We start from the raw sequence: 21,650 nt of genomic DNA, 5'->3' as shown, positions 1-21,650 counted from the left end.
AACCAGCTTCCAGAGTTATTTAAGGAATATGAAAATGTTCTTCTCTGGACACATATGACTATGTAAACATTTATGTGGATGAATTTAGGGTAAGTGACCAAAGGATGCTCTGAAGTCCTCCTAGCTTTATAATGAGTTATACCTGTACCCTTCTGTCTAGTTAATACAGTGGCGTATAAAATAGTACCTCCTCCTATCAATGTTCTAATTTGAAACTTAAAGCTTGTTAACTCTATTCTTAATTTATCTACTCTAACCCTCTACCCATCTACCAAATTAACTCTCCTCTCTTCTGTTAGTTATCTGTGTAGATGTCTTTCTTCCTACTACACAGTCCCACAAGACTGGAAGCTCCCTGAGAACACAGACCACATCTTGCCTCTCTATATATTCCATTCCCTTCCCACCCTTGAACCTAGCCCAGCGACTTGGCATGTGCTAAGTGTGAAATAAATGATGGTTGTTGTTCTGGTTATTATATGATGGTAACACACACATTCATTTGGTACCTTTAATAAATTATATTTGAGAAAACAGACTTAAATTTGACCACCCTCACCATTCCAAGTTATAATTATTCTTCTTTCTAAATACTTAAACTTCTGCTATGGTCAAATGCAGACTTTGAAGCCTGAGTCCCTACTTTCCCCAGATTTAAACTCTCAACCAAGGGTTCTAAATATTAATAATGTCCTCCCAAGTCTAAGAATTCATGCACTGAAGTGGCAGTTATGAATTTTGCAGAATAGGACTAAAGCTGAATCATATACCAAAAAATAAACAACTTCCTAAAATCAGATCAGTTAAAAAAAATAATAGCACCTACCATCTATTGAGTGATGACGATGTCCCAGGCACTGTGCTAAATGCTACTACTTATAATCCTGATTTAATCCTCACAATAACTATAACCCTGTGGGGTATAGATATTCCTAATTTATAAAGGAAACTAAGGTACAGACCTTGCTCAGTCAGTCTCTCTCTCTTATACACACACTTTGTTTCTTCCAGGAAACATTTAGATCCTTGTATTCCCACAGATGACACCCAATTTAATAGTTGCAATTATTATAAAAACAGAAATAACCAAACAATGCCCAGGCAATGTTTCTTCACAGGTATTCCATTATGTCATACAACTTGAAATAATAACATTTTGATTCATTGCATTTACAAAACACCTTTCATCCAAGAAACAAAATGTGATTCCTTAATACAGCTTCATCAATCCTCCTAACACCAGAGGTAGAGAGATGGAAAGTTTAATCATCCTAATTTTACAGAAGGAGAAAGCCAAGATGTTTAGGAAAGGACTTGCCTTGGCAGTGGGACTTGAATTCAGTAATTATGACCTAGGAACACCATGTGGATTAGTAAACTCAGTTTAATAAACAGTCATTCACCTAAGGCAAAGATCAATTCACGCTTTGAGAGTAAAAGAGGAAAAAGCTCATTTCATTTATTATGCCAATATCTGGCTACCAATTTGGTTTGGTAAAAAATATATCTATATATCCTGGCAATTTCTTTGTGCCCCAGTTTACTCAGTATTTTGTTTATTTGCATGGTCACAGTGACTTGAGCTACCCAAAAATCACTCTTAAAAACATTTTAAAATGTAAATGTCATACAGTTGCAACCTGGGTACGACACTTTAAGAGGGACACTGAGACATCCAAAGAAGAGTAAAAGGGTGAAGGGACCAGAAATAATATCATACCAGAAAAGCTGGATGAGTTGGGAGAATTTAATCCAGAGACCAGACTTAAAGGGAATATAAGTTTGCTTGTTCGTTCATTCATTCATTCATTCAGGCATTACTGATTATCTCCCGTGTGCCAAGCATCATGCCAGGAACGGGGAATTCAACAATGAATACGCTACAGTCCCCGCCCTCAAAGAGCACAGAATCTACCGGAGGACAGAGGTGACTACAACACAATGTGCTAACTGCTACAGTAAAAGCAAGCACAGGGAACACGGGAAGCCACAGAAAGGGTACCTGGTGTAGACTGGGAGGTGGGTAATCATCAGGGATGGTTTTCAGAAGAAGACAATAGCTTTGTTCCTCAAAGATGACCAAGATAAGTCAGACTGAAGGCGAAGGAGGGTTAAAAGAGGAGGAAAGCAGGAAAGAGGCAGCAGCAGATGTGAAGGCCCAGGAGTGACAGGAAACGTGATCCAATAAGGGCACCACGTGTTCATCAGCAAAGCTGGAAGGTCAGGTGGGAATGGGCGGAGTGGCGGGTCAGGGCTTGGAGTGGGCAGAGGACCTACGTGTGAAAGGCCATTGCTTTCCTGCTGTGGAGGGTACACTTTGTCCTGAAGGTTGTGAGGAGCAGTAAGGGAGGAACGATGGGCTCAGAACTCGTATCAGCAAGACCACACTGGCTGCAGCATGGAGGAGGGACTGCAATGGGGCAAGACTGGAGGGGGATCTATTAGGAGGCTGTAGAAGTGATCTAGAGAGCCTGAACTGCCTGTGCGGCAACAGGGGTGCTGGCAAGTCAACAGACTCCAGAGTGATTCAAAAGGCAGAACCTACAAATGTAGGGACTGACTGGATGCGGGGCTGAGGAGGCCCAGGAAGCAGGTCATCTGGAGTGAGTAACGGGGTAGATGTGGGAGAATTTACTGAGACAGGAAATCTAGGAGAAGAAGTGTTTGGAAGACAGGAAGAGCTATCACCTAGAAGAGGGGATAGCCTTGTTCTGAGGGCTAAATTAAATCTTCATGAGTGGGCACTAAAGGGAGACAAATCTCAGCTCACGAAAAAGAATGTTCTAAGGTTCAGCTACGTGAAAATGGAAGGGGCTGCTTTAGTCAATCAAGTGCATTCCTGCCACAGGGATGTTCAGGTGGAGCCTGGATTACCAGCTGGCAAGGAGTGGGGAGGCTAGCATCTAAGGAGAGCAGTATTAGATTGCTGCTTCTCCTCCTCATTCTCCACACCACAGGCAGAGTCTTTTATAAACATAGAGTTGGCCATGGCACTCTCCTGCTGAAAGCCATCTAATGGCTTGTCAACATGCAGAGAGGAAAATTCAAACACAAGTCCCCCACACGATCTGGCTCCTGTATGCCTCCTTTCCTCCTATCCTCCTATTGCTCTCCTCCTCTCTCCATACCCTGCCCCAGCCCAGCACCCTTCACTGTGCTCCAGCCAAACCAGCCTACCCACATGCTGAGCTCCTTCTCCAACCCAGAGCCTTCACTTACACTCTCCCCTCCCTCTGAAGTGCCCTTCCCTGGCTCTTGACGTGGCTAGGTCCTCCTCAACCTTCAGGCCTAGATGGAATGTCACTCTCCCCTGAGAGTCCTCCCTGAGCACCCAGTCTGAATCTAAACATATTCCTGCCTAGTGTTCTCTCTCTTCAAAACCTGCTTGTTTCCTTCATAACATTGTTTCCTTCATAACATAATTATAAAGCATTAATTATTTGTATATTTGGGTTGTTTTTGGTCCGTATGCCTATTAGATAGCAAGTTCCAGAGGATAAGGACCACACTGTATTCCTAGTGCACAGGACAGCAACTAATGAATAGGAGGCATTCAATAAATACTTTTGATTAGTTATCAACATGGGGCACAGAACATGGCCAACTTAGGGTAGCATATTAAAATCACCTGTAGGACTTTTGCAACTTGCATTCCTCCCATAACAGAAATCACTACGGAGCAAACTACCATGACTATTTGGGAGGCTGTCATATCCTGAAGGGAAGACGGTACAACAAAAGGCTGAAAATCACTAGATCAGATAATCTCTGTCCAACCCAAAGACTTTATAACACTCTGTGAATATAAATGATAGTATTTTTAAAAACCAAGCTAATTCACTCACGTTTTAAAACCAAATCTGAAAGAACTGAAAAGTTATCCTGCTTCTTCTCTGTCTCACCATCTTTTTCAATTCCATCATGCTTTTTATACCGTGATGAACTTGGAACTAAAACACCAGAAAACAGCCTTTTCTTCAAGGCTCACGGACAGTCTGTCTGAATAACATCTTTCTGGAAGTAGTGGTAATAATTAAATGCCCTGTCCTCTTTGAGCTGAGTGTAACAAGTGACCCTCAGTCCCCGGGCCTCTACTCTGTTGGACCATGGCTCACGTGCCCAACAAGCATGAAGAGAGAAGCTGCAAAGCACTGCCTGGCAGAGCCAAGCCCTTGAATGAGAACTAAAAGGCCTACCCCTCATGCCCACAAGACAGGTGATCCACTGGTGAATAACCAGACTAACTGTATTTTAAGACAGAATAAATTGTATAAGAAGGAAACACACTTTAAGAGTAGTGTGCTCTGGGCTGGCCCCGTGGCTTAGCAGTTAAGTACGCGTGCTCCGCTGCCAGCGGCCCGGGGTTCGGATCCCAGGTGCGCACCAAGGCACCGCTTCTCCAGCCATGCTGAGGCCACGTCCCACATACAGCAACCAGAAGGATGTGCAGCTATGACAGACAACTATCTACTGGGGCTTTGGGGAAAAAATAAATAAATAAATAAAATTAAATTAAAAAAAAAGAGTAGTGTGCTCACAGCAGGAAAGCTGGTGAGTAGACATACTGACACCATAATGAAGCAATCAATGAAGTGACTTTTGGGGAGAGAACAGGGAGTAAAGAGAAAGTCAAAAGGAGAGACTTTACCTACAGTAAAGCCCCTTGGCAAAAGAACCAAGATTCTGGGGTAGGGAGGGGTACAGAAGGCAAAGTAGAAGCCTAAACTACATCTCAGCCGATAAAGGGCTGTGCAAAGATTGGCTCCTCCCCTAAACCTAGAAAAGCCTGGGCACAGGATGGAAGGGTCTTCTGGCTCCATGCTGGCTTTTCAGTCACCAGGGTGAATACGTACACACAGAGCAATCACTTCACAGTGTCATCTTCCAGTACAGTAATACGATGTTTACCGGCTGAATAACTGAATGTATAACCAAAATGACCTAGAATTCTATCAGCTTAAGCAGGTCACCCCTTCTATTTGAGGACCTTAACAGTCTGGAAGTAAGTTCTCAGGCCTGTCAGAAGAACACTTTGAAAAGGCTCAAGTCTTCAGTATCCATCCCAGTTGTAGGGCACTGTTAGCACGAATTAATGAAAATTATCTTCCTTCTTCCATAATAGCTTCAATCTCTTGTATAACCAAAGATACAAAAATGAGCAACATGGCTGGTCAATTTAAATTTCATCACTTTACTCTTTCTTTGCCTGTTTCTGGTAAAGACGTCAGTGGATAATGACACTGGCAAAAGATGGACAAATAAGAAAAAAATAATAAGCATTACAATTTACAAACAAAATCATCAAGGCATGAAATAGTCAAAGGCACTGAATTTTCCGTATAATTTGAAGACTGAAGGAAAACCATTCCAGGGACTAAAATTAATAGTTCAACATGTTTAATTTCATCTTTCTCTATGAGGTCCTTTCTCTTCAGTCAATACACACCTAGAGTTACCTACCTGGTTGAATTTCTTCTCAGCCACATAAAATAGCTGCCCCTTATCCCCGGTTTTGCTTTCCACAGTTTCAGTTTCCCGTGATTAACCACAGTCCAAAATTATTACATGGTAAATCCAGAAACAAACAATTCATAAGTTTTAAACTGCACACCATTCTGAGTAGAGTGATGAAATCTCATACCATCCTACTCCATACTGCCCAGGGCGTGAATTATCCCTTTGTCCAGCGTATCCTCCACTGTACACACTACCTGTCCGTTAGTCACTTCGCAGCCCTCTTTGTTATCAGATCAACTGTCGTGGTATGGTAGTGCTTGAGTTCAAGTAACCCTTATTTTACTTTATAATGGCTCCAAAGCAAAAGAGTAGTGATGCTGGCAATTTGGATACGCCAAAGAGAAGCCATAAAGTGCTTCCTTTAAGTGAAAAGGTGGAAGTTCTTGACTTAATAAGGAAAGAAAAAAAATCGTATGCTGAGGTTGCTGAGACCTATGGTAACTTTTATTACAGTATACTGTTATAATTACTATATTTTGTTATTACTTACTGTTGTTAATCTCTTACTATGCCTAATTTATAAATTAAACTTTATTACATATAGGAAAAAACAGTATACATAGAGTTAGGTACTATCCACAGTTTCAGGCATCCAGTGCGGGTCTCGAAACATATCCCCTGTGGGTAAGTGGGGACTACTGTACACATTTTTTGGCCTTACAGAAAAGAGGCGTCATCCCACAAGCCTCTTCCCCACCCCCAACTTTGTAAATAATCATGCTTATGGGCACCCTGCACTTGTTTGCTCTCACCTATTGCTTGGAAGTGAATCTGAGACTGCTGGGCTGCTGTGTTGAGAAGGTCCGGCCCGGGTATTTACCTACAAGTAAAGAAAGAATCTTGATCAGTCTTGTGTTCTGAGGACACAGTTCTAATTAACCTATAATTTGCCACAAATTTCTCATTTCACTATGAAGGTTAATTAGCTTGTTGCTAGACAGACCCATGGTTGAAGCCTATTCAGTATATAGGTTACAGAACTGCACAACCCTTATATTACATCATACTCTATTCCTGTCATTATTCAAATACTTAAATAGTGCTGAAAAAAGGAGCGATGAACAGGGGAAAATCTCAATTCTAGATAAAAAAAATTCAATTCATTGTTTCGTTTCACGTACAAAAACAATATGTACAAAAAAGTACATTAAGAATACAACCAGGGATTAGTAGTGAACCTCAAGTTGTCATATCCTTCCAGCTCTAAAACCAAGCAGAACACTGTAGAATGTCTCTTAGTCACTGAAAAATGAGGTCCAAGTAATTAATTATAAAGTGCTTGCATCTAATACAATAGCCAGCTTTTCTTCCAAATGTGAAGCCTTAAGCAGAAATCCAGAATTCAAAATGCACAGAACAATGAAAAGACATTAAATAGATATATGTTTCCAGCATAAATATGTCAAAAGAAGAGGGGGGGTATTGTGTGTGCAATATGCTTATGTGCTTAATTAATCACTGAAATGAAGTCTATATTTTCACTCAAATAAATCTTTGTCGAAACCAGTACTCAGGATCATCCTGAAGAAATGGACCAACAAAACAATTCCAAATAATAAAAAATATGGCACCAAAACCCCTGTATCCAAATATATACACATATTGAGCAAATACTACAGATGAATCCCCCTCCACCTCCTGTTTAAAAAAAAAAAAAAGGATCGCTTGTCAGAGCTTGAGAAAGTGCAGTTTTATTTGACATTTCAATAAGTGGAACACAGCATTACAAATCCATCTAACTTTACTGAAACAATTATTGAAATTCGTACCTTCAGGCCATGTATGTTCCGTTCCCCAGGAGGCTTGCAGGCTGAAACAATAATTGACTAAATTGTAGAACACATCAGGGCCATTTACAAATTTGCTCAAAATGAATCGTTTAAAAAGAAATGAGGGTGACACAAAATTAGCAGAGAGAAATGATGGAAAAGTGGCTCCCAAGACCCAAAGTGGGAATTATGAACCAGGGTTTTTAACTTGCAGGAGTGAGCATTTATAAATGCAAAGAGCTTTCTGACACCACCTCATATAAATTCCAATTTCTGCTTAAAACATATAAAAATCAAGTTAACTGAGCTAAAATGATTAGATTCCTTTCATAATTCAAAGTTCTGCAATCTTTCCTCACTCTATTACATTGTATATCTGCTCTCACTGAAACTACTTTGAAAATAGCAAGGGTTGGGGGTCGGGGGTGGGGAGAGTGAAGGAAGGGTCTTTTAATGCCAAAAAGACTGCTAGAGAGTCTAAGACAAAATATTCAAGTTTGAATACTAGTTTGCACAGCAATAAGCAGTTAAATTTATTAAAATACAGAGATATCACCAATTTCATTGCATTTCTTACAACTCTTGACATCTGCTGATATTTAAATCTAAAGATAAAGCAGTGCCAGGAAAAATAATAATTTCCTGACATCATTCTGAGTTACAGGTTAGAACCTTTCCAATTCAGCAAATAATTCTTCACCAAATGTTACAAAAACAAAAGCTTCCTGCCCATGTTACAGGCTGCTTCCATCTGAAAACTACAGTGCCCTACATATTGTATGTTAAGGGGCCATCAATTTTGATTGATTGCTTGGGGAAGGATGAATTCGATTTTTTTTACTTCTCTCTCAGATATACATGTATTTTTCCTGTTTCTGACAACGAGAAATAGCGCTATTTAATAATAAGATGTGGGTAATAATTACAAAGCACATCAGTTGCTTTAATTTTGTGTATTTCAAGTATATTCAAATTTATTTTCCTAGAAAATATATCTAAACTTTAATAAAGGATTTTTATTTGTTTTTCTAAAATACATTAAAATTAAGACTCCAAATCTTCTTTCCTTAAAATGGAAATTAACTTTTTGAACAAAACAACAGCCACATACATTTGATGCCTAGGCCTTGAGGGACCATTAATACCTTCTAAGACAACACTTCAGAGTATTTTCACTCAAGTACCCAATGCATTCATAAACTTCATTTAATAAGAAAGTAGCTAACCAAGGAATTAGAGACAGGTATCAACTCTTACCTCTTACCTTAACATCTCCCTCGTTCCTCAATTGGCTTCTCAAACCTTTATTATTGGAAATCTAAACAGTATTTTAAAAACCCAGTAATCACACATTTCCTAAAGTTACGGAGTCAGAAGTTACCATAAAACTAGTAAATTTTCATACTTATTCACATGTGATGTTAAAACAGAATTGTTTTCTCCTGTCCTTCTCACTTGTTCAATCTAGAGATTCTTTTTAATATGGGGCCTGATCACAGAATCTAAGGTCTGAGGGTCTCTAATCAACTAGGTAGACTCAGGTGATATAACCAATATGTCTATACCCTAGTATAAATTTGCATAACCACCCTTATCTACATAACATGGAGATAAGTAAGCAAAAACCAAAGACTACAAAAAACTAAAAACAGTTGTACAATAGCATGCAAAAAAAATAGAGATAGGGAGACTGAGCCTTATATCTAAAAAAAAATTTAAATTTGGCTTGGAAGAACTATATTTAATAACACACTGGAGCCTAATATGTTCAGCACTAGGATTACATGTGACACTCACATCACATTTATTTTCTTCTTTCAAGTATCTTCTCTTTTCAATATACTCTTCTCCACACTCCTACCAGGCCCTCCAAACTACCCCTATGCCCACTCCACTAATATTTTAACTTATACGCCCTCCCACTTTAAGCAAATTGTAATTTAAACAAAATTCTTACTCAAAGGGTATATTAACCACTTATAAAGTGTGTGACTCTGAGTTGCTTAACTTCTCTGAGCCTTAATATTCCCATCTATAAAATGGAAGCAATAATACCTAATAGAATTAAGTTGGGAGAATTAGAAATGATGACACTTAAAGCAATACTAGTGCCTGAACAGAGCAGGTGTCTAAAAATGGTTGTTATTATTATGGGAGGAGGCACAATGGTATGAACAGTGAGACTGACAGGGACTGCTCACAACATAAAACAAAACTTAAACAGATTTTGGATGAAGAGAAATAAGTATTGTATTGAAAGAAAAAAAAAAAGAAGACCCACAGCATTGGAACTATAATTCTCCAGGATACTGTACTAGGATCTGATACAATAACAGAGCTGTAATGTCATTAAGTAGGGAAGAAATTTAACGGAAATTTTCAGCTGGTAAAATAATATTCCTTGTGGAGAAACAAATTTTGAAATTTGCCCAAATTCTCTGGTCACTGAAAATATTAAGAAATAATCAGCATCCTTGTTATTGGCCTAATACACAGAAATGGCAACATTTCTTTTTTTTTCTGTTTCAGTTTTTAGTCTTACGTACAATAGAAATGGATTAATCATAATGCTTGTTTCAGACACACTATCAATGGCCCTATTTTATTTACTTACTTAGCTCTTTAGTAAGTTACCATTAATAATGTACTAAATACTCCCAATCCTGCCGCTCACATTAATGCTAGAAAAGCAGGATTACTCTTGAACCCAGATCTTCTCGCAGGCTGGCCGAGCCAGCTGCCTTTGGAGACTTAATCAGTGCGAATAAGAGTCTACTGGTTAATTGAGCCATTCAAAATTCAGAGAGTTACAGGTAATGAAAGTCTAGAATGTTTAATTGGAAAACTCATCCATGATTATTTGTACAGTATCAGTTAAGCAAAGTTAAGTTTAACTTTTAATTATTTCAATTAAGTTATTTCTAGAAGAGTTACTTAGAGAATTTCCTTATCTATTCCATCAGTTAGAAAACATGGATTCCAAGTGGGGCAGTGTACAATGGGTGAAAGACTAAATGGTTTATATAATTAAACTGTTCTTTTTTCACCGTTATTCAAATTTTGAAAGAACATTTATATATAGAGTGGAATAATCATATCTGATACAAGGCCAGTACTACCAAACCTAAAAGGGAAAAAGAAAATTATTTGACCAGGTGATTCACCAAAACTCACCCTCATCAGCTCACAGTTTTGGAGATTTAACAATCAAATTCCCATTTATGAGGATTTTCCATTATTTAGAAAATGCTTCCTCAAAAAACCAAGCACCAAATATTCCACCAAAACTTCTCTCCTAAAACCCCTTAGTAAATCTTAGCTCCTGTACTAGCCAAAAGCTTTCTCTTCAATAGCAACTTTGGCTACCATCATGAGCCACAATTGATAAATATCCAAAATTAAAGTCATTCATTTGCCTTGGTTTAGAAACCATGTGGACCCCCAAAGAGTTCTTTAAGCGAATGTAAGTATGTACTTTAAAAACAAAAAAACAATCTAGTTAGTTTAATTTACTCTAGTAAATTAGATATTTTATCTGCCATAACTATAATATAGCCTGCAATCCCCACGATAATGAATACTCCTTTTGTTTTTTCAAATTAAGAGCTAAACATCATGTTATGTGCATTTAAACCTTTGGAAAACATAACTGTTGATGAAACAGTTTACTGAAATAATCATTGTTGATTAGAATTTGTTCAACATTACCTCTTGGAAATATCTGCAGAGGCTCTATTAACTGTCCATTTACTTGCTGTTCCATGACTGTGGAATAATACTGCAAAGAGATGACAGAAAGAGATTACTCAGTAATGTATGAATACTGGAACAGACACTTATGGGTTTTTTAATTCATAGTACTTCTGTAAATTGCTGGTATATACATATCAGCCTCGAGAATACTTTTTCCCTATTTGCACATCAAAATGACTATAGTGAATATTCAGGATTGAAAATCCAATATAGCATTATCCACCACGCTGTCGTTTATCTTTAAAAGTAAAAATGTTGATTAAGACCCTGGGTTAGCATTTCATCTCTAGAAATATTTTGGAAATGGTCTGTATTTAAAATGACACAAAAAGAATTTTAGTGGAAATTTCTCAAATTGTCTCTTGTTCTTTTTCCCCGAATTTTTCAAAGCAAAATGAAGATGCCACACATTTAGCTTGAACCTATATGTCAGTCAGTTGATCAAACACTCATATTTGTGTAAAAAATGCACGGATAACGGAAATCTAAATCATAGAGACTGTGGAACAAGCAAACAAGATATGGTCCATCCAAAGATGACAGGATTAATATGATAAAAAGGTAGCCCAGTTTCAAGCAAACACACCTTTTATGTTTTAGCCTTACAAACACTTTAGTACAGATCAAATTTCACTTTAAAATTCTGGGCACAAAAAGTCAAGTTCCAAGTGAAAAAGCTTTCACACCCCTTCAAAAACACGAATTCATTCAGTAGGTTGTATTATTTCCATTTTCCTTAACATGCTAACTGGTGAGCATATGTCCACTCAATTTGGAGATGGCTTCTGTGCCCTCACTTCTTTAACACTTGACAAACAACAAAGTTGTTCTTTGTGAAACAAAGAATGTTCTTAGTGGAAAAATATCAAGGATGAAAACCGCCGATTTTGTGTTCTGAGGGGCTGTCACAGAGCAGAACTCCCCTCTAATCCTTGCTGTTTTTATAATAAAAACACACACATTAGAGGCCGGCACAGTGGCACAGTGGTTCAAGTTCATGCACCCCACTTCAGGTGGCCTGGGGTTCACAGGTTCGGATCCGAAATGTGGGCACGGACCTACGCACCACTTGTCAAGCCATGCTGTGGCAGGTGTCCCACATATAAAGTAGAGGAAGATGGGCACAGATGTTAGCCCAGGGCCAATCTTCCTCAGCAAAAAGAGGAGGATTGGCCACACTTGTTGGCTCATGGCTAATCTTCCTCACCATAAAATAAAACAAAAAAAACACACACACATTATTTAACTATCATATTTTCAGGAAATTCTTCCTTCATAATCATTTGCTGACATTCTAAAAAAGTTTATTTTTAGAAGATATATACATATATCTTCCTATTGCTTTTACGTATATTAAAATTATTACAAGATTGAGTTTTTTCGCTTAGAAATAATGTGGAGCTTTAAAATTCTACATTATCTTGGGAATCACAAGTTAACAAGTCTAAGGCCCTTTGCCCTAAAAACAAAGCAAAGGTGGATTTTTGATAGCTATGGACTGATATAAGTGTACCCTGCTCTCCGAGGGCTTTCAAACTGTTAAGGAAACTGATCCTCTCCTTCCATGAATGTAAAAACTTATATACATACAGCATAAACATGTGTGACACACTCTGGAATACATATTAAGGCGAATGCCTTTCAGGAGACTATGTTCCTTAAAACCACAGAAATATAGCACTCGCCATTACTCAGTGATGACAAGTAAATGAAATATCAATCATGTAGGCTGTCAACCTTTTGGGACAGCAATAACTGTTAACAAGTAGTCTGGAAAAATTGTCCGAAAATGACTTGTCCTCGGCACACAAGTATTCGAGGTTTCCGTGGAAAATTAAGATGCCAGTGGCTATTTGGAACATTGCTCAGGTATTCTTTTTAATGGGAAATTTGCTGGTTATTGATCCACAGCATGTACCCCCTTGCTTCTAGAAGGCTGCAAGCAACTTTCCAATCAGTGGCTGTCAAAAAAATTACTGCCTTTTTATACTGATACAAGACAACAGCAGTAGTGGTGTTCTCCTATAGTTAATGCTTTTCTTTAATCAACTGCTATATACAATAGGTTAGTAATTTCAGTTACTACTTCACTACAGTCCTAGAAATCAAAATAAATAAAATATCCTTATGCTTTATCTAACAAATTAATTATAGAGTTGTCTGAAACTGGTGCTTGGGGTCAAGTTTGAAAACAAATAACCTCAAATGTAAAGGGTCAGAACAGGTGCAATGCATTTTCCTACTATAAAACCTTGCATGCATGAAATTGACCTGTTTTCCAACTTTATTTATTTATGTCACAAAATAAATAAATAAAAATTGCTTCTCTTTCATTTCACATCTGTGCCAAATCAAATGGCAAACTATATATACTTTTATAATCATTGTGAGAATTTTTTAGTAATCTATACACATCTGTTTGTACTATGATTAACAGCCACTATAATGATATTAAGTATGCCATTCGCATACAATTTTAATTAAGTATTAATTCAATACTTGATACAATTTCTCTAAAGCAAGTAGTTAAGATTTGGTTTTTACTTTCTGCAATTCTTCCAATCCAAGGAACATTTTCTCCTGCTGGAATACTGGGTTTGATCTGTGTTTGTATTAACAGAGAATCTTGTGATCCACCCAGCAAAGTAATTCACCATCAAGGACAAACTACAAAGGATGGTAATTAAACCCATAGCATGGGCCCACTCTAAGCAACTGATCTCTGACGAGCAGGCCTGGTGAAGGCCGGTGGCCACCAATGAGGCACCAGTCCTAGGAGCTCAGGCCACTGCTTATGTGTTATTCCCTAAGGGACAAGGATAAAACTCAGAGCCATAGCGCGGTACCTCCTGGCACAGAGCAGTCTAGCTGGGCCACGAGGCCTGTGCTGCCCAGTGAGATAAGCCAGGCACTAGAGGTGTTAAAGGACTCAAACCCAGGAGTCTCAGTTCTGTCCATTTCCTAGCACACGCCCTCAGTGAGGAAACACTCACTGTGCCTCAGTGTACTCATTTGTAAAATGAAGATGGTGTCTACCCACAACATTATTGTGAGACTCACACGAGAAAATAGGTAAGATAGCACTTAATAGGCTGCAAAGCAAGTTGTTTTTAGATCTTGATCCTTTCTTCCATGTTTTTATATATTTTCCCTCTAAAGGGATTCTTTCCAATTTTGTTCTAAATAGTGATAAAATAAGCAATGATAATAAAAACAAGACTTCTACCAGACAAACCAAAATGAAAACACAAAAACCTAAAGCTGTATGCCAAGATACTTAACACAGCTTGTACAGAAGTAACAAAGTGACCATTATAACATTAATGGAGCCATAATTTGAAGTTATCCAAAAAACTTCCTTAGCTTAATCTCTATAATCAGATCCTGGCTTTCATTACCCCTAACACAAAGCCCTGCACATAGTAGGTGTCCAACAAGTATTTATTGATTGAAATGAGGCCCAATCCTGATTCTGCTACTTACTAACTTGTGTAGCCTTCAGGAAGTCATTTAACGTCATTGAACCTTAGTTTCCTCCGAATGAGAGTAAAGATGCCTACTTCACTTCATTACATGGGGTTACTGTGAAGCTCGAAATTAAACTGCAGCAATAGAATTAGTGAAGGCACTTTGTAAACTATAAATGCATTATTAGCAGCTGAGAAACTAAAAAGTGGACCTCCCAATACTGAAACAACATTAAGCACAGTACCTTCCGAGTAGAAGTGTTCCCATCATTTAAAAATACAAAGATAGTTATATATAAAAAGTACAAAATATTGCTTTCAAACTAAATACATCAGCAGCAGTTATAAAATGTGTTTTCTGCTGGTATCTCTTACAGAATCTGTTACCCACAGTAATTGCAGCAATAATCAATAAGCTAACCGAGTAAAAGATTAATCAGTTTTGTGACTGCTAATGGAATCTCCAGTACCAGATTCAGATTAGTTTCAGAGTCCCTCTGAGATGTTCTTCAAAATCCTTAAACAATTTTAATAAGGATGTGACAAAGTTTAGCATAGTCATCCAAAAATCTAATTAATTTGAAACAGAGGGCCAGATTCAACAAGGGGATAGCAAGTACAATTTTTGGCTTTGTTTTGTTTGCAAGTTAACTTATCAAACAGTGTTCCTATTGGTTAGGAACCTAATTTTAATTCTAACAGCACAATTCAATCAATAATTACAACATTTTTTTCATGGAAATCTGCTATATAAAAAACTTGAGTTCCAAAACAGCACAGTTTAATTTATAAGGCACAAGTTCTCTATTAAAAGAAAGAGAGAGAGAAGAGAGACAGAGACTAAGAGAGAGAGATGCACACACACAGAAACAACTATCACTTACTGAATCCCTACCGTGTGTTAGGCTCAGTACTATGTATTTACGTTTATTCATTTAATTTCTCACAACCCTATCCTATTGTATGAGTATCATTACCCCATCTCACCAGATGAAGCAAACGGTTTATCAGTGAACCAAGAAAAATACTTTCACTTTAGTCCATGCACTCAGAACATAAAATGTATGTTTACTACTTAAGGGTCAAAAGCTAAGTTATCTCGTAGTTCTCATACCTCAAAACATTTAACTAAATAAACCGGGCTGCTGGGTAGACTGCTGAGCTGGTGGAGAGCATGGCTTCTTCATTCACACCCTATGTGGGTCAGGCCATGTCACCTGATCTTTCAGAGACTGGGGGAGCACGGCACGGTGCAGTGCAAAGACACCCGTGCTGATGGGTGACCTCTCCTTCCTTCTTCAGTGACCCCCCCTCTGGTTTTCCTCCTACCTCTCTAACCACTCGACTCAGTTTCCTCTAAGTGGTTCTTTCCCCGCTCCTCCTTTAAATGTTGGAGTTCCCTATGGTTTTTCATCAACCTTCTCTTCTTATTTCACACTCTCCTTGAGTTAACTTCAGCCACTTCAAAGGTTTCAATTGCCAGAGGAGTCATTGAGACTAATTAGGAGCTGATGAATCACAAATCTTTATTTCCAGCCCCGATTTCTCTCCTAAGATTCGGAACATCCCCAGTTGCTTGTCCAGAGGCTCCTCAAATTCAACAGGTCCCTACCTCTCCCACCCCTCCCTCATGCCCTGGACCTGTCTTCTGCCACCTGGGTTCACTATCTCAGGAAATGAGATCACCATGACCAAGCTTCCCAAACCAGATATCTGGAAGCAATCCAGACCATCTCTCTTTCCTTCTTCCCCACATTCAATCAATCACCAGTCTTATTAACTCTACATCTTCCTCACTTTTCAAATCCCTCAAGCTAGGACCCTCCATGATCTAGCCCACCTTTCTTCCCAAACTCACCTCATACTCTCCCCCTCCCTCACTATCCATACCACCCTGAATTACAGGTAGCTTAGCTCCTCCTGAATGCACGAGGCATCCTTTCACCTGAGCCTTTAAACACACTGTTCTCTCTGCCCAACACACACCCTTTCCAGTCCCCTTGTCCTAGCTTACCCCACCTAGACACCACCCTCTTCAGGAAGCCTTCTCTGTCCCCAAAGCTAGATCCGGTGCTCCTTCTTTGTGCTCATAGGGCACCTAACACTTAAGCATATTACAGCATTTATCACTCTGCCTGGTAATTATGGGTTTTTCTTGTCCTCTCATACTGAATACTGTTTCTTTTTTTTGTTAATCTCCCTGACCGGACCATAGCCCCATGAAGGAAAGAGCTATATACTCACTGCATCTCCACGGACTAGCAGGGCACTTGGCCAGATAGTTGCTATCCCATAAATATTGACTGTATGAAAACCTGGCTATACGAATAAGCAAGCAAATCAGTGAGTGAGTGATCTCAGGTCCCAGCCCCACATTTACTAGCTATGTGACCTGGAGAAAGGCATGCAATTTGTGCCTCAGTCTCCTCAGCTGTAAAAGTGGGAAAAACACCTGCCTTGCTCACCTCATAAAGGTGTTAGGAAGATCAAAATCAAAGGAGCTGGTATATGGGAAACCTTCTTATAAATTACTTGAAAAAAATCTTGAAATAGGGCACAGTACTATGAATTTCCCACTTCCAAGCAACAGTACATAGTGAAAAATGTTGATAACAATTGGGTGACACAGAAACCACCAAACAAGATCCCCGAAATTTTTAGACCAAGTACAGAGGTATAATTTAACTAACTGATTTATCAAGGCTGAGTCAGTATTGCCTCCTCTTCTCGCAATTACTACAGTACCATAAATAATAAAATAAGTAAAAGGGTATTATAAGGAACATTGTTTCTCTTCCGGAAGTTCATCAAGGGCAGGGACTATGTCTTGTGTATTTTTATTATCTCTTATGGCAGAGGTATTAACCTCAGGTCTATATGGTCTTTAGAAGATCCTTGAAATTATATGCGAAACGTTGCATTGTGTGCATTTTCTGAGAAAAGAATAAACAAATTGCCTCAGATTTTCAAAAACACCTTTGTCTCCAAAAACCTAAGAAACTACTGCCATACAGGGCCTAGCACTGTGCCTTACACATAAGAGGTGCTCCACAAGGGAAGGAGGCAGACAGGAACTAACACAGACATGGTAACTACTTTCCTTGGCTGTACTTCTAACTTACTCAGTGGCAAGTCTTACATATCAAATCACATCAAATCAAGTTTATTTATTATTCTTCTATACCTTTATAACAGGACAGTTTCCTAAATCTTTACGTGCCTTCTAATGGACAACATAATTAGTACAGTATTTCAACTTATAAGGAATATGCACACTGGTTTTTTCCTACTAATGATAAAATTTTCAAATTCCTGCTTTATCAGTACTGTAAGCATACCCCATTATATGTAGCTCAGCCAGTAATTACAGCAATAATCAATAAACTAACCAACGATTTGCAGTCCATAGTTAATTTATTAGTTTTCCCAGTGAAGAACCCAACAATCTTAACTGTCAAATGGCTAGAAATTCAATTACAACACTACTCAGATGTATCATCAGTTATACCTTCTTTCAATTGTTTCTTATACTTTAAGAGGCTTTCCCTCTGTGACACTGACCTCTCAGGAAGCACACAACTGCTCCAGTAGTCAAAAATAACATACGCAGCCAATCTATTTTGAATACCAAATTAATGACTACATTTAATTACCTGGCTTCAGGTACCCCCACTCCCCATAACTCATTGTCCCTGCCTTGAGCTGACTACAGTGTGCACATGCTCTTCCTTAAATGACTCTAGACCAAGGAGCCACATATGATCATGGATTGATCAGATGATGAGAAAGAAAATCACAAGGAAAAGTCTTCCAGTGAAAAGGTCAATAGGGAACAACTCTGGGGCCTGTTTACAGGCTAATGTATTTATTAATGATTTGGAAGTGAAAAAGACACTAAGTTGGCCAAGTTCAATGATAACATTTTGTTTTGGATAGTAAAATTATAAAGAACGTTAGGGAACTTCAGATGGTCTGAATAGAGGTTTGGGCAACCAATAGCAGATGCAATTCAACTTGGCTAAGCCTAAGGTAATGTGCTTCGGCAGAAGAGTTTAAATCTGTATTTGGCGATGGTTCCAAAACTTGCAGGATCCTCTCAGCTGAAGCTTTCAGTCATCACCATGACTAGCCTGAGGCAGTGTCTACACTGATCTTTTACCTGATTTCTAGGTTGAAGCAATTCTGCTATACTTCTGAAGCAGGAGAAGTTTAAATAGTAGCTTCAGGGAACCTGCCACTTAAATAAAACAGGACCATCAGGCCATGCAGACAGCTGGCCAAATTGGACATTCTCATATAAACAGACTGCTTTATTCAGTCAGTTCCAACGGTGCTTTGATAAAGATCTGGCCTACTGCTCAACTGCTATTAAAAAATAAATAAACAAGGGCCGGCCCGGTGGCATAGTGGTTAAGTTTGCATGCTCCGCTTCAGCAGCCTAGGGCTCGCAGGTTCGGATCCCAGGCGTGGACCTACACACCGCTCATCAAACCATCCTGTGGCAGGCGTCCCACATATAATGTAGAGGAAGGTGGGCACGGATGTTAGCCCAGGGCCAGTCTTCCTCAGCAAAAAGAGGAGGACTAGCAACAGATGTTAGCTCAGGGCTAATCTTCCTCAAAAAATAAACAAATAAGGCAGTGAGAAATTAGTAAAGAACATACAATATACATAATGGAGAAACATACATTTAGAGAGAAACAGCTTGTTTGGAAATTTTCAATTACCTCAATTTATATCTTTTTGGACACAGTATATTTCCGAGGTTGATAATTTACTGAATTGCTCTAACTTTACCATATTGTAGCAAACTCACATCTACCTTTCAGATATATGTAGAAAATACTCCTCTTGTTTACAGCAAAACTGGCCTGAGAGCACAGAGGTACCCTAGGAACTGCCAACAAGGGCCTAACACCTTGGTTATGCCCCATAGCAATGCTACTGCTAGAGGTCCACCATTTCCTCACCACTCACATCTCCTTTGAAGACAAGCTCCTAGCCATAGCCCCCAGGGGGCTAATGGATGTACCACATGGTTCTGCCCCCTCAGGCCAGCTGTCACAACATAGGACCCCAGAGGAACCAAACTACAGGCTATACTGAGCCCTCCACAGAGATGGAGGTGAACTGGGAACACAGCAACATGAATGACAAAATATTGGTGGTCCAAATCTCCTGTTCTAGGGGTCCCCAGAGTGCCCTGGTGCCACCCTGGCTGAGGCCTGCTTGTGCTCATCCTTTCCTTTGCTTCCAGGAGCCACATAATAAACCCTCATTCTGATGCAAATTTGAGTATGCTTCTGTTCCTTGTTAGCAAAGATGCCCCAAGATAGTTCACAAAAGGGACTAAATAAGGGGCTACCACATTTTTATCACTATTTCAAGGGCATCCAAATATCCCAGACAACACAGACAAGGGAGTTAAAATAACCTGCCTCTGAAAAAAGTTTTTTCTTTGACTAGGATGAGAAAACAAAATAAAAACTTTATATATAGGTTAGAGCATGTCATTATTTGAGTAAGAAATGCTGAGTAATTTCCAAAACAATTTATTTATTTTACTCAGTTTACTTTTCTCACTCTTTTCACAGTTTCTCCACCCTGACAAGAGAATATACTGTATTATCAGTTGTTTAGATGAACTGCATTGAATTAGGAGATTAACCACTCATTGAAGGCCTGGCTGATTTTGCAGAGTACAAAGTAGGTTCAAAGTAGGATCTACTTAATATGGGGCATATTTAAAAGCACCACACGGAAAATGAGCTTCTAATCTCTTCACTGTCTGAAGAAAACTTCTAATAGCAAAGGCCCTGAGGCTGTTAAATGTTCAACTCCTAAGTAGGCAACAAATTTTGTGGTAAAACTCAGCCTTGCAGGTAAGGACAAAATCTTTAAACTTCAAAAGCCCACAGAGTATTTTTTACATTCCTATTCAAACTCAGGTACACTAACATTCTAGTAGACAGCACTACTTTTTGCTATCAGGAAAAAAGCAGAATTTGCAAAGCTTCCTCAGGAGAACTTCAATAGATGCCAAAGAAAAAATATCACTTAAAACTACCAGGAGTGAAGAGGCTAGGAGTCTGTGTCCAAGCCTTCCCACTCATTAGCAATGTGACCTCCTACTGAATCTCATCTCCTTGGGCCTCAGTTTCCTTACCTGTAAAATGAAACAGTTGGACAAGACCTCTAAGGCTCCCTTCCAACTCCACTTGAGTAACCGTATGATTTTAGAGGCAATCTCCAAGTTATGCATACTAGGATAAAGCTAATCATATCCCAATTTACAAGGTGCTACAGAGGTCAAAAAGTATTTTCCCTCATGGTACCCAATGTCTAACAAGGTATACTATAGTCAAGTATACCAAAGGGAATACTTAGACTCCACTGAAACACAAGGTCTCTGCCATAATGGGAGGCATTACAGTTAAACTCGTTTCACACTCTTCTGGCAACGTGGAAAAATGGTATAAAGAGAGAGAACAGGCAAAATGAAGAAAATTATTCTTGTTAATACTGTGCTCCACTCATATAAGCCTCTCAGTATCGAGAGAATCATGTATAATAAATCCTTTACTAGACACAGGATTTAGCAGAAACAAATATGAATCCATTTACAAAAGCAAGATGTACTGCTGAGTTTCTTAATGAAAGGTCACCAAAAGCAGAGATTAACATTAAAATAACCCCTTCCTATAAGTGGGTCTCAATGATAGATAAAGCTTATGAAGAATCAATAAACAAGGCCCAGCATTGCTGGTTGATGCTGTAAGGAAATAAAGTCAGCACTACCAGACAACAAATAATAAAAGATGGAAGGAGAAAAGCAGCATATTATCTTCGATCTTTCTAGAAAATGAGAGAAGAAAACAAGAACAAAAAAAAAAATTTAAACTACATTAACGGAATATTTAACAGTGTCCTTTAAATAATTAGTAATGATCAAGTATTTAGTTTTCAGAATATGTAGGTTGGGTGGATTTTTTCCCTAATAAAGCATTTCAAATTCTAATTAAAAAAATACTTTATGGAGGAATTAAAAAGATACAATAGTGTCAGAGGAAAAGCCATGATCCCAGAAGTGGAATATTCTAACAACATAACTTACAAGAAACTACGCTATAAAAACAGATTGTTG

At 38.6% G+C, this 21,650-nt stretch overlaps 1 protein-coding gene across 3 annotated transcripts in view; it reads right to left on the bottom strand.

Moving 5' to 3' along the window:
• The window catches only part of MAP2K5 (mitogen-activated protein kinase kinase 5), a 236,955-nt gene that overhangs the window by 191,753 nt on the left and 23,552 nt on the right, over positions 1-21,650 (bottom strand). For all 3 annotated transcript variants that reach the window (XM_058541929.1, XM_058541930.1, XM_058541928.1), the window contains exons 4-6: positions 10,995-11,064; positions 7,287-7,327; positions 6,270-6,337 (exon numbers count right to left, since the gene is read on the bottom strand). In XM_058541929.1, the coding sequence (XP_058397912.1) occupies positions 6,270-6,337; positions 7,287-7,327; positions 10,995-11,064 (179 nt within the window). The remainder of the gene's footprint in view (positions 1-6,269; positions 6,338-7,286; positions 7,328-10,994; positions 11,065-21,650) is intronic.

The sequence above is a fragment of the Diceros bicornis genome, chromosome 5, assembly GCF_020826845.1.
Source record: "Diceros bicornis minor isolate mBicDic1 chromosome 5, mDicBic1.mat.cur, whole genome shotgun sequence".
Lineage (NCBI taxonomy): Eukaryota > Metazoa > Chordata > Mammalia > Perissodactyla > Rhinocerotidae > Diceros > Diceros bicornis.
This window is presented reverse-complemented; position numbering and strand designations above follow the sequence as displayed.